The 12,777-nt window shown below is 38.0% G+C and overlaps 1 protein-coding gene across 1 annotated transcript; it reads right to left on the bottom strand.

Annotated features, from left to right (window-relative positions):
• Positions 1–10,346: 10,346 nt before the first annotated feature.
• On the bottom strand, positions 10,347–12,227 carry LOC128133678 (uncharacterized). Its single transcript, XM_052771197.1, has one exon. It carries the CDS (start codon positions 12,225–12,227, stop codon positions 10,347–10,349), a length of 1,881 nt encoding a protein of 626 aa, XP_052627157.1.
• Between the last annotated feature and the right edge of the window lie 550 nt (positions 12,228–12,777).

A 12,777-nucleotide genomic window follows, 5' to 3' on the forward strand; every position in this document is an offset into this window, starting at 1 on the left:
ACCATCATTCACTAGATATGTTAAGTTTCTAAGGTATTTTTCCTCAGATTTATGGTTGGGTTTAAGGCCATTGATTATGCAAGACAAAAATAGTGATCACAGAAAAAGAGCTGTATGCGCAATCTTATTGTAAAAACTGCCAAAAATTGGATATTTAATATTTTACAGTAAGACCAGTTGGGTTTGAAATTTAACTCGTGGAACTAACCAATACAAAAAGAATATCATGATTTGGTTAAGAAATGACTGAGTTATGACCGTTCAAAGTCGAACAAAGTAATCTGGCAGATTGCATGTTTGCTTGTGTGCATTATTAGGGTATTTCAACAAGAACATCATGCATGTCCTTGGTAAGCTCCGATTTCTAACACATGCATGGAGTAAATGAGCATCCAAGATGTACTAGAAATGGTTTAAATGCTTTTGGTCATGCATGAACACAAAAGAAATGGAGAAGAACATGAATTATTAGGTTTTGATGTCACATGATCATATGTGCATCTTTTTCACTCCTTGCATGGGTTTGATCCCGGATTTTCACCATCTCTAACACATGCATTGTGTTATGGTGAAAATCTACAAACCAGAAGGGAAAATATACAGATTTCTAGCCATGGAATGGCATAGAATCCGAAAAGAAGAGAAAACTAAGAAAGAAAAGAAGTAAAATCATGTAACTATGGAAGAAGATGATGTTGTTTACCTTTGTTATGATCTTGAGGGAAGTAAGAACACTTCAAGGGCTTCACAATCTCAAAATTTTGCAGAGGAATGAGAGGATTTTCGCGGGTTTAGAGAGAGGGAAGAAGAGAGTGAAGTGTGTGAAGAGTGGAGTGTAAGAGAGTGGAGAAAGAAGAGGTGGAGTGAGGGTTTTGACTTAATGATTGAAGTTTTTGGGAAGAGGGAGCATGGGGAGGGAAGAATGGCCGGATTTTTGAGTGGATTAGGGCCTTCTCTCTCCTCAATTCAAATTTTATAAAAATCCCTCCTTAATTTTTATAAAAGTGATTATTAAGCAAATTTGGATTTATTTAAAATCTTGTTTTCAACAAATGAATTATGATTAATACTTGGTAATTTATTTTCTATTTCATTGACTATAATTCTTAATTTCATTAATAACAATTTGATATTAGGAAGTTTATAGCCAAATTTTATAAAGTTTTTAAGCTTTATAATTTATAACTTTGGATTTTTGGCTCTTTAGGGTTTTTGGAATATTGTTTGACATTCACAACATGTTGAAGTATAATTAGAATGTTTTAATTTATTTTTAGGGTTTTATACCCTATTTCAATTATAACAAATCTTGAAGCTTTATTCTAATTATAGTATTGGCATTTCCTATTGTAGCTAAGCAACTTACTAGAATTGTAAGTATCAAGTATATTAGTCCTAGACCTTAGTTGGATCCTAGTTTATGCATGATTTTTGACCTAATTTATACTACTAGGTCATGGCATGTTGTGCATGAATGGTTATTACAAAGATGCATGAGTCCAAGAATGACCTGAATTGACAGTTGTCACAGTATCCCCCACTTAAAAAGAATTTCGTCCCGAAATTCATTCTATGTCATCGCTTGTCATCGCAAGGGAATAGTTGCGGATACTTTTCCTTTATGAAGTCCTCGCGCTCCCAGGTGTACTCCGGCCCGCGTTTTGAGTTCCATCAAACTTTCACAATCGGGATCTTACTCCGCTTAAGTTGTTTTACCTCCCTGTCAAGGATTTCTATCGGTTCCTCAATGAAGCTCAGCTTATCATTGATCTTAATTTCCTCCAGGAGTACTATCAATGTTTTGTCGGCTAGACATTTCTTAAGGTTGGAGACGTGGAATGTGTCGTGAATGGCGCTTAACTCTTGGGGCAATTGAAGTTTATACGCTACCGGACCAATCCTTTCAAGGATTTCAAAGGGTCCAACATATCTCGGGCTTAGTTTTCCTTTCTTACCAAAACGCACAAGCCCTTTCCAAGGCGACACTTTTAAAAGTACCTTGTCTCCTACTTGGAATTCTAATGGTTTTCGACGATTATCCGCATAACTTTTCTGACGATCTCTAGCAGCTTTAAGCTTATCCTTGATGATAGCAATCTTGTCAGATGTTTCCTGGATAAGTTCGACTCTAGTCAACTGTCTGTCTCTGATTTCTGTCCAGCATAAGGGCGAACGACACTTGCGTCCATACAATGCTTCATATGGAGCACATTGAATACTCGTGTGGTAGCTATTATTGTAGGAAAACTCAATTAGAGGCAAATGAGTATCCCAATTTCCTTTGAACTCAATGACACACGCTCGTAGCATGTCTTCCAATGTTTGTATTGTTCTCTCCGTCTGCCCATCTGTCTGAGGGTGGTAAGCTGTGCTCAAATCTATCTTGGTTCCTAGTGCCCTCTGTAACATCCACCAAAATCGAGATGTAAAACGACTATCTCTATCAGAAATGATAGACAGGGGTACACCATGCAGAGAAACAATTTTGCTATCGGTGCCGCTCCGGGAACTAAGTTTATCCGAAATTCGACCTGCCTGTGAGGGGGTAAACCGGGCAATTCCTCCGGAAACACTTCGGGATAGTTTTGAACCACTGGAATCTCCTTGAGTTGCTTAGCTTCAGGTTCTCTTTCTAGCACGTGAGCCATGAATGCAATACAATTCTTCTTCAGGTACTTGTGAATCTTCATGCTTGATACTATGTTTAAACTTCTTCCTGGCTTCTCACCGTGTATGATAAGGGTTTCTCCATTAGGGAGAGGCACTCTAATGACTTTCTCGTAACAACCAATGTCCGCTCTATTTTTGGATAACCAATCCATCCCTACTATCACATCAAAACTACCTAGTTCTATAGGAATTAGGTCAATGCTAAATAGTTTATCAGCTAAATTCAGAGTACAACCAGGAATTATATCATTAGCCCTAATTTCATACCCATCAGCAAGTTCAATAGCATAAGCATTCCTCATCTTTACCGATTTCAAGCCAATTAACGGTCTAAATGCTAAAGAAACAAAACTCCTATCTGCTCCCGCATCGAATATTACTGATGCAAAATGGTTGTTCAGGAGGAACGTACCTGTTATCACTTCAGGGTTCTGACGAGCTTCTTCTACACCAATCACAAAGGCTACACCTCTTGGCTGTCCAACTTGATTTCCTTGAAAGTTTTGCCTGGCTTGGCCTTGTCCATTGTTACCAGGTCCATTGTTCAGTTTAGGACATGCTCTACGGAGATGATCAGTACTCCCGCACTCATAACATGTCCTTTTTCCCTCCTTATTCACCTTACAATACTTCGAGTAATGGCCTGTTTGCTTACAGTTTTGGCAAACCGGGCAAGCTCCCTTGTGATGGAAGTTACACTTATTGCACTTCGGAAGCGGCCCTGAGTACTGCTTTCGCTCCTACACTTCCTGTCCTTGAGTTTTCACTGGTTCTTGCTCCTGGGCTCTTACCATAAAATTTCTTGAGACTTTCTGCTTCCTCCCTGACTTGCCTCCATATTTCTTCTCTCCCTGATTTGCTGGCTTCCTCTTGTTACTAGAGCTTTCCTTTGTCGATGCTCCCATCCTTATCACATCATTGGTTAGTCGATTCGCTAGACTTACTGCACTTTGAATGGTAGTTGGGTTTTCTGAGGTAACCATTCCCCGAATCTTTGGTGCCAGACCCCAGATGTAACGATCTATCCGTTTCTCCTCAGGAGTAACCATGTGAGGTACCAGTTTTGCTAGTTCATGAAATCGGACTGTGTACTTCTCTATTTGTGTTCGAACCATAGAATGGTTCCAGAATTCAGATTCAAGTTTTTGAAGTTCATCCTTGGGACAATACTCCTCTATCAGTAGCTTCTTTAGGTCTTCCCAAGTTAGCTGATATGCCGCTGTACGGCCTCGGGTTTGCACTAGAGTATTCCACCAGGTTGATGCCCTATCTTGGAGTAGGCAAGATGCATACTCAACATTGTTGCGCTCGAGGCATTTGCTAATGTGAAGGACCGACTCCATGCTGTCAATCCATTTCAGCAACCCGACCGCACCTTCCTTTCCATGGAACTCCTTAGGTTTACAGGCCATAAAGGACTTGTAGTTACATTCTCTTTCATTGTTTCCCCAGTTTCCTCCACTACTTCCTTGGTTAGCATTAAGTCCTGCAGTTACTTGAGTAACAATGTTTGGGATTGCTTCCATGAGTTGTTGTGCTACAACTTGAGCAACATCGGGTGTTTCGTTCTGTGGGCGCCCGCGACTAGGCCTGCCTGACATGGTTCTATGACACAGGAGAAGAAATACGTATAAATACATAAAATAATGTATAGTATTTAGTTCACTACTATTTTGAAAACCGCAAGTGTTGTCAAATCATTGGTTTGCATTAATACTAGGCATATAGATTTTAGAAAGAAAAGAAAAGAAAATCTTTTTATTCAACCATTTACTAAATAAATTCTAGGGTTTGACCTCATAGTAAAAGTTTTCAAACATAAGATAAAATTCTTCATTACCATTTGAAATAACTTTAAAACCAAACCAATACATCAATCCCAAAATAAAGTTTTAAAATGTTTTTCCCAAAAGACACCCAACATGGGTTTTCATTTCATAACAAAATAAAATAAAATACTGAAATCAGAACCAAAAGCCAATCGCTATCCTAACAAGAAGCATCAACACCACAATTAGGAACAGCCCACCAAACACATAATATGCTGTCATCGCATGACCTGCCTCTCGTCTAGCAGCACTAGCAGTGTTAGCAGTCTCCATCGAATGCTGATACAGGATTTCCATTCCTGCCAAGACTTCATCCAAAACTTCTCGATGCCCAGCTATCACAGCGAGACTGTGACGTAGGCCCGCTGCTATCGACTGCAATCTACGGGACTCCTCCGGGGTCATACCTGGCTGTTTGACAGGTATCCTTATGACTTGCTGAGGTGAGGGTGCTCTCGGTCCTGCATCGCTGGGTCCTGCTCCGCTAGGTCCTGCCGTGCCATGTCCTGCTGTGCTGGCGGGTATCCTTCTTGGAATGGGAACACTCTTCCTCGCTGTCCTCCGAATGCGAAGTCCATAAAGCGGTGGCTGTGGCAACACCGATGTAGGTGATGCCTCGCGTCGTTGACTCGGGGCGTTGTCATTGCTGATCTCCACCGAGTTCCCAGTATCTTCTGTATCCTCTGATGGGTCTTCTTCTACCGAGGCGGGGGGATTACGTCGAGGGATAATAGTGACGTAGCCGGACTCATCGGCTGAGGCGGTAGCGCGGGAAGATGACGATGTTGACATAGTGGATTAGGACATAGTTTTAATGAGATATGAAATAAATGACAATGTATGCCTATAATATGCAATGCCCACACACACCAAAATTAACCATTTTGAATTTTTTTGAAATAAAGTTTTCTCAAAAGTTTTGTTGAACATATTCCCATTATATTTAGCTCAGACTTTGTATAAATCTTTCCTTAATTAAACATAGGTGATCAAGCTATGTTTAATCGAGGTCCAATGATACAACTCCCGACCTAATTATACTAGTAATATGTTTGATGTAAAAAGAATTTATTTGTAAGTTTTAGTTATAGGTTGTGTTTTCTTAAAGAGAAACCGATGCTCTCTATAACTTTAGCTCTGATACCACTTCTGTCACACCCCGCTAAAGCGGAAACGCAAGGTATGACAGCGATAACGGTTTCATTGCAAAAGATAAAGATACATCACCATAGCAGTATTTAAAAGTTTACAACCCATAGCTTAAAAGAAACAAAGTACAAGTTTTTCCAAAACAACATTAATCAAAATATAACTTCATAATAGCTTCAACACGATGCAGCATGCTCTATGATGATGAATCTTTACATTCACTTACTAATGATTTCCTGAAAAAGCATGTAAAATGAGCGTCAACTATGAAAATAGTTGGTGAGTTCACAAGTTTATAAAATCGAGCGTAAAACAAGGCTTTCCGTAAACACAAGTACATTGCTTCAATGATAAACAAGTTGATTGCTATTAATGAATACAAGTTTATTGCTATAACGAGAAACGAGTTTGTATGTATATGAGCAAACAATGAGTCTCAACCAAACCTATGACTGAAGCCCTATCGAGATCTATGTTTATCGTTCCATAGATGAATATGGTATCATGCACTCCAGCGATTCGGGCGAGTGAGGAGTTGTCAATTCCTAATAGCGCTATCCATAATGACCATTGGCTCAAAAGAGTTAATGGTTAGAGATAAGGGAAGGGCCTTAGTACGATAAGTTCTCATGTTCCGTGTTGCATAGACATACATAAAGAAACATAGCAATACAATAGCAATCGTGTTTGATACAAATCAATTGAAATACAACATTCAAATAGGGGAGTGCGTGAATACTCACAATATGCAAAATATAGTAATCAAGTTTATACGAGTCAATTAAATTTTAACGAACATAAGGAGCTTAGGACATGCTTTTCCACCCCAAAACATAAAAACCGAAAATAGGGGAGTGCGTGAATACTCACGATGTTTTGTGTAGGCACAAGCGGTACTTCGGGATGCACCAACGTCTTACTACCGGGATCCTACGACATCAAACATACGCACTAGTGAGTTCCATGTCGATATCTAATGCTAATATACTAAACTCTACATATAGGGAAATGCCAATTTATGTTTTAGTATTGGATTTTATATCAATTAGTTACACTTTTTCTGAAGTAATGAAATTCTATATATCGGGCGATTAATTACAACCTTGGAATATAAACTTTCCAAATTTTTAAGTCTCTATAACAACATAAATTCACGAAAAACAGCATTCGAGGGATAAAAATTCTCAAACTTTTTATTTAACTGTTATTACACAATACTAAGTTGGGAAAAATATAAAAATGGATTTCCAAGCTGTTTAATTGTATTTTATGATTTTTGAGCATTTACTTCAATAAAAATTGAAATAAATAGAAAACAGTTTCCAAAATTACCCAAACTTTTTATTTAATTGTTATTATACATAAATAGGCTGGTAAAAATATAAAAGATATTTTTCAGTGGGTATTTATATTTTTCCTTGTTTTATTCCTTTAAATAATCATAAATTAAAGAAATAATATTAAACAGTTAAAATAAATCACCATAAATTTTTGTAACATCATTTACAGTGTAGAAAACCTCGGAAAAATATCAAAAGTGGTTTTCATAATGTATAAACTGGTTTTGGGCATTTATGTGTATTTAAGTGCATTTTAATGCAATTAACTTTAGAAAATTAGAGAAAAATAGTTTACAGTAGAGGAAACTCCTCAAAATATTTATGTAACCTCCTACTGCATAATATGATATCCTGGTAAATTTTCATGAATTGTGGATAATCAGAACTATTTTTACCATTTTTAGACCATTATAATTACCAAAAATTGGGAAAAATAGTAATACATGATGAAAAATCTTGAAATTATTTTCTGGAGGCACCCATCACAGGTAATGTATGCGAAAATTGTTAGATAAAATTTTCATATCCACTAAGGTGGTTTTGTAATTTATCATGTCCTAAAAAAAAGGAAATTAGAAATCGTATTAAACAGTAACAAAAATTGCTGAAATTTGGTGAGGGGTCATTATTCTCCATGAGTATCATCCATGAATTTATTTAGGATTTATTTACCGCTGGAAGTATTTTATATGATTTATGCCCTTGGTTTTAGCAATATCTCTAATAAATCAAAGAAATAACAAAAGCTCTTGAAATTTCCCAGATTATCTCATGCATGCAAGGGCTTTCAAAAGGTAAAATGTAAAAAAAATGTATTCAGAAGAGAAATGAGGGTAATGAGTCCAAACAATTTAAGAAAAGTTGCATGCAATAATGCATGAAGTGTAAATGTGGCTGAAATTCATGAATTTGTGTAGCCCATTCAGTAAGGTTTTAAGCCACGAAATTTCAACCATCATTCACTAGATATGTTAAGTTTCTAAGGTATTTTTCCTCAGATTTATGGTTGGGTTTAAGGCCATTGATTATGCAAGACAAAAATAGTGATCACAGAAAAAGAGCTGTATGCGAAATCTTTTTGTAAAAATTGCCAAAAATCGTATATTTAATATTTTTACAGTAAGACCAGTTGGGTTTGAAAGTTAACTCGTGGAACTAACCAATACAAAAAGAATATCATGATTTGGTTAAGAAATGACTGAGTTATGACCGTTCAAAGTCGAACAAAGTAATCTGGCAGATTGCATGTTTGCTTCTGTGCATTATTAGGGTATTTCAACAAGAACATCATGCATGTCCTTGGTAAGCTCCGATTTCTAACACATGCATGGAGTTAATGAGCATCCAAGATGTACTAGAAATGGTTTAAATGCTTTTGGTCATGCATGAACACAAAAGAAATGGAGAAGAACATGAATTATTAGGTTTTGATGTCACATGATCATATGTGCATCTTTTTCACTCCTTGCATGGGTTTGATCCCGGATTTTCACCATCTCTAACACATGCATTGTGTTATGGTGAAAATCTACAAACCAGAAGGGAAAATATACAGATTTCTAGCCATGGAATGGCATAGAATCCGAAAAGAAGAGAAAACTAAGAAAGAAAAGAAGTAAAATCATGTAACTATGGAAGAAGATGATGTTGTTTACCTTTGTTATGATCTTGAGGGAAGTAAGAACACTTCAAGGGCTTCACAATCTCGAAATTTTGCAGAGAAATGAGAGGATTTTCGTGGGTTTAGAGAGAGGGAAGAAGAGAGTGAAGTGTGTGAAGAGTGGAGTGTAAGAGAGTGGAGAAAGAAGAGGTGGAGTGAGGGTTTTGACTTAATGATTGAAGTTTTTGGGAAGAGGGAGCATGGGGAGGGGAGAATGGCCGGATTTTTGAGTGGATTAGGGCCTTCTCTCTCCTCAATTCAAATTTTATAAAAATCCCTCCTTAATTTTTATAAAAATCTAATTTTTATAAAAGTGATTATTAAGCAAATTTGGATTTATTTAAAATCTTGTTTTCAACAAATGAATTATGATTAATACTTGGTAATTTAGTTTCTATTTCATTGACTATAATTCTTAATTTCATTAATAACAATTTGATATTAGGAAGTTTATAGCCAAATTTTATAAAGTTTTTAAGCTTTATAATTTATAACTTTGGATTTTTGGCTCTTTAGGGTTTTTGGAATATTGTTTGACATTCACAACATGTTGAAGTATAATTAGAATGTTTTAATTTATTTTTAGGGTTTTATACCCTATTTCAATTATAACAAATCTTGAAGCTTTATTCTAATTATAGTATTGGCATTTCCTATTGTAGCTAAGCAACTTACTAGAATTGTAAGTATCAAGTATATTAGTCCTAGACCTTAGTTGGATCCTAGTTTATGCATGATTTTTGACCTAATTTATACTACTAGGTCATGGCATGTTGTGCATGAATGGTTATTACAAAGATGCATGAGTCCAAGAATGACCTGAATTGACAGTTGTCACAGTATCCCCCACTTAAAAAGAATTTCGTCCCGAAATTCATTCTATGTCATCGCTTGTCATCGCAAGGGAATAGTTGCGGATACTTTTCCTTTATGAAGTCCTCGCGCTCCCAGGTGTACTCCGGCCCGCGTTTTGAGTTCCATCGAACTTTCACAATCGGGATCTTACTCCGCTTAAGTTGTTTTACCTCCCTGTCAAGGATTTCTATCGGTTCCTCAATGAAGCTCAGCTTATCATTGATCTTAATTTCCTCCAGGAGTACTATCAATGTTTTGTCGGGTAGACATTTCTTAAGGTTGGAGACGTGGAATGTGTCGTGAATGACGCTTAACTCTTGGGGCAATTGAAGTTTATACGCTACCGAACCAATCCTTTCAAGGATTTCAAAGGGTCCAACATATCTCGGGCTTAGTTTTCCTTTCTTACCAAAACGCACAAGCCCTTTCCAAGGCGACACTTTTAAAAGTACCTTGTCTCCTACTTGGATTCTAATGGTTTTCGACGATTATCCGCATAACTTTTCTGACGATCTCTAGCAGCTTTAAGCTTATCCTTGATGATAGCAATCTTGTCAGATGTTTCCTGGATAAGTTCGACTCTAGTCAACTGTCTGTCTCCGATTTCTGTCCAGCATAAGGGCGAACGACACTTGCGTCCATACAATGCTTCATATGGAGCACATTGAATACTCGTGTGGTAGCTATTATTGTAGGAAAACTCAATTAGAGGCAAATGAGTATCCCAATTTCCTTTGAACTCAATGACACACGCTCGTAGCATGTCTTCCAATGTTTGTATTGTTCTCTCCGTCTGCCCATCTGTCTGAGGGTGGTAAGCTGTGCTCAAATCTATCTTGGTTCCTAGTGCCCTCTGTAACATCCACCAAAATCGAGATGTAAAACGACTATCTCTATCAGAAATGATAGACAGGGATACACCATGCAGAGAAACAATTTTGCTATCGGTGCCGCTCCGGGAACTAAGTCTATCCGAAATTCGACCTGCCTGTGAGGGGGTAAACCGGGCAATTCCTCCGGAAACACTTCGAGATAGTTTTGAACCACTGGAACCTCCTTGAGTTGCTTAGCTTCAGGTTCTCTTTCTAGCACGTGAGCCATGAATGCAATACAATTCTTCTTCAGGTACTTGTGAATCTTCATGCTTGATACTATGTTTAAACTTCTTCCTGGCTTCTCACCGTGTATGATAAGGGTTTCTCCATTAGGGAGAGGCACTCTAATGACTTTCTCGTAACAACCAATGTCCGCTCTATTTTTGGATAACCAATCCATCCCTACTATCACATCAAAACTACCTAGTTCTATAGGAATTAGGACAATGCTAAATAGTTTATCAGCTAAATTCAGAGTACAACCAGGAATTATATCATTAGCCCTAATTTCATACCCATCAGCAAGTTCAATAGCATAAGCATTCCTCATCTTTACCGATTTCAAGCCAATTAACGGTCTAAATGCTACAGAAACAAAACTCCTATCTGCTCCCGCATCGAATATTACTGATGCAAAATGGTTGTTCAGGAGGAACGTACCTGTTATCACTTCAGGGTTCTGACGAGCTTCTTCTGCACCAATCACAAAGGCTACACCTCTTGGCTGTCCAACTTGATTTCCTTGAAAGTTTTGCCTGGCTTGGCCTTGTCCATTGTTACCAGGTCCATTGTTCAGTTTAGGACATGCTCTACGGAGATGATCAGTACTCCCGCACTCGTAACATGTCCTTTTTCCCTCCTTATTCACCTTACAATACTTCGAGTAATAGCCTGTTTGCTTACAGTTTTGGCACACCGGGCAAGCTCCCTTGTGATGGAAGTTACACTTATTGCACTTCGGAAGCGGCCCTGAGTACTGCTTTCGCTCCTGCACTTCCTGTCCTTGAGTTTTCACTGGTTCTTGCTCCTGGGCTCTTACCATAAAATTTCTTGAGACTTTCTGCTTCCTCCCTGACTTGCCTCCATATTTCTTCTCTCCCTGATTTGCTGGCTTCCTCTTGTTACTAGAGCTTTCCTTTGTCGATGCTCCCATCCTTATCACATCATTGGTTAGTCGATTCGCTAGACTTACTGCACTTTGAATGGTAGTTGGGTTTGCTGAGGTAACCATTCCCCGAATCTTTGGTGCCAGACCCCAGATGTAACGATCTATCCGTTTCTCCTCAGGAGTAACCATGTGAGGTACCAGTTTTGCTAGTTCATGAAATCGGACTGTGTACTTCTCTATTTGTGTTCGAACCATAGAATGGTTCCAGAATTCAGATTCAAGTTTTTGAAGTTCATCCTTGGGACAATACTCCTCTATCAGTAGCTTCTTTAGGTCTTCCCAAGTTAGCTGATATGCCGTTGTACGGCCTCGGGTTTGCACTAGAGTATTCCACCAGGTTAATGCCCTATCTTGGAGTAGGCAAGATGCATACTCAACTTTGTTGCGCTCGAGGCATTTGCTAATGTGAAGGACCGACTCCATGCTGTCAATCCATTTCAGCAACCCGACCGCACCTTCCTTTCCATGGAACTCCTTAGGTTTACAGGCCATAAAGGACTTGTATTTACATTCTCTTTCATTGTTTCCCCGGTTTCCTCCACTACTTCCTTGGTTAGCATTAAGTCCTGCAGTTACTTGAGTAACAATGTTTGGGATTGCTTCCATGAGTTGTTGTGCTACAACTTGAGCAACATCGGGTGTTTCGTTCTGTGGGCGTCCGCGACTAGGCCTGCCTGACATGGTTCTATGACACAGGAGAAGAAATACGTATAAATACATAAAATAATGTATAATATTTAGTTCACTACTATTTTGAAAACCGCAAGTGTTGTCAAATCATTGGTTTGCATTAATACTAGGCATATAGATTTTAGAAAGAAAAGAAAAGAAAATCTTTTTATTCAACCATTTACTAAATAAATTCTAGGGTTTGACCTCATAGTAAAAGTTTTCAAACATAAGATAAAATTCTTCATTACCATTTGAAATAACTTTAAAAACAAACCAATACATCAATCCCAAAATAAAGTTTTAAAATGTTTTTCCCAAAAGACACCCAACATGGGTTTTCATTTCATAACAAAATAAAATAAAATACTGAAATCAGAACCAAAAGCCAATCGCTATCCCAACAAGAAGCATCAACACCACAATTAGGAACAGCCCACCAAACACATAATATGTTGTCATCGCATGACCTGACTCTCGTCTAGCAGCACTAGCAGTGTTAGCAGTCTCCATCGAATACTGATACAGGATTTCCATTCCTGCCAAGACTTCATCCAAAACT

This window comes from Lactuca sativa, chromosome 4 (genome assembly GCF_002870075.4).
Source record: "Lactuca sativa cultivar Salinas chromosome 4, Lsat_Salinas_v11, whole genome shotgun sequence".
In the NCBI taxonomy this organism is placed as follows: domain Eukaryota; kingdom Viridiplantae; phylum Streptophyta; class Magnoliopsida; order Asterales; family Asteraceae; genus Lactuca; species Lactuca sativa.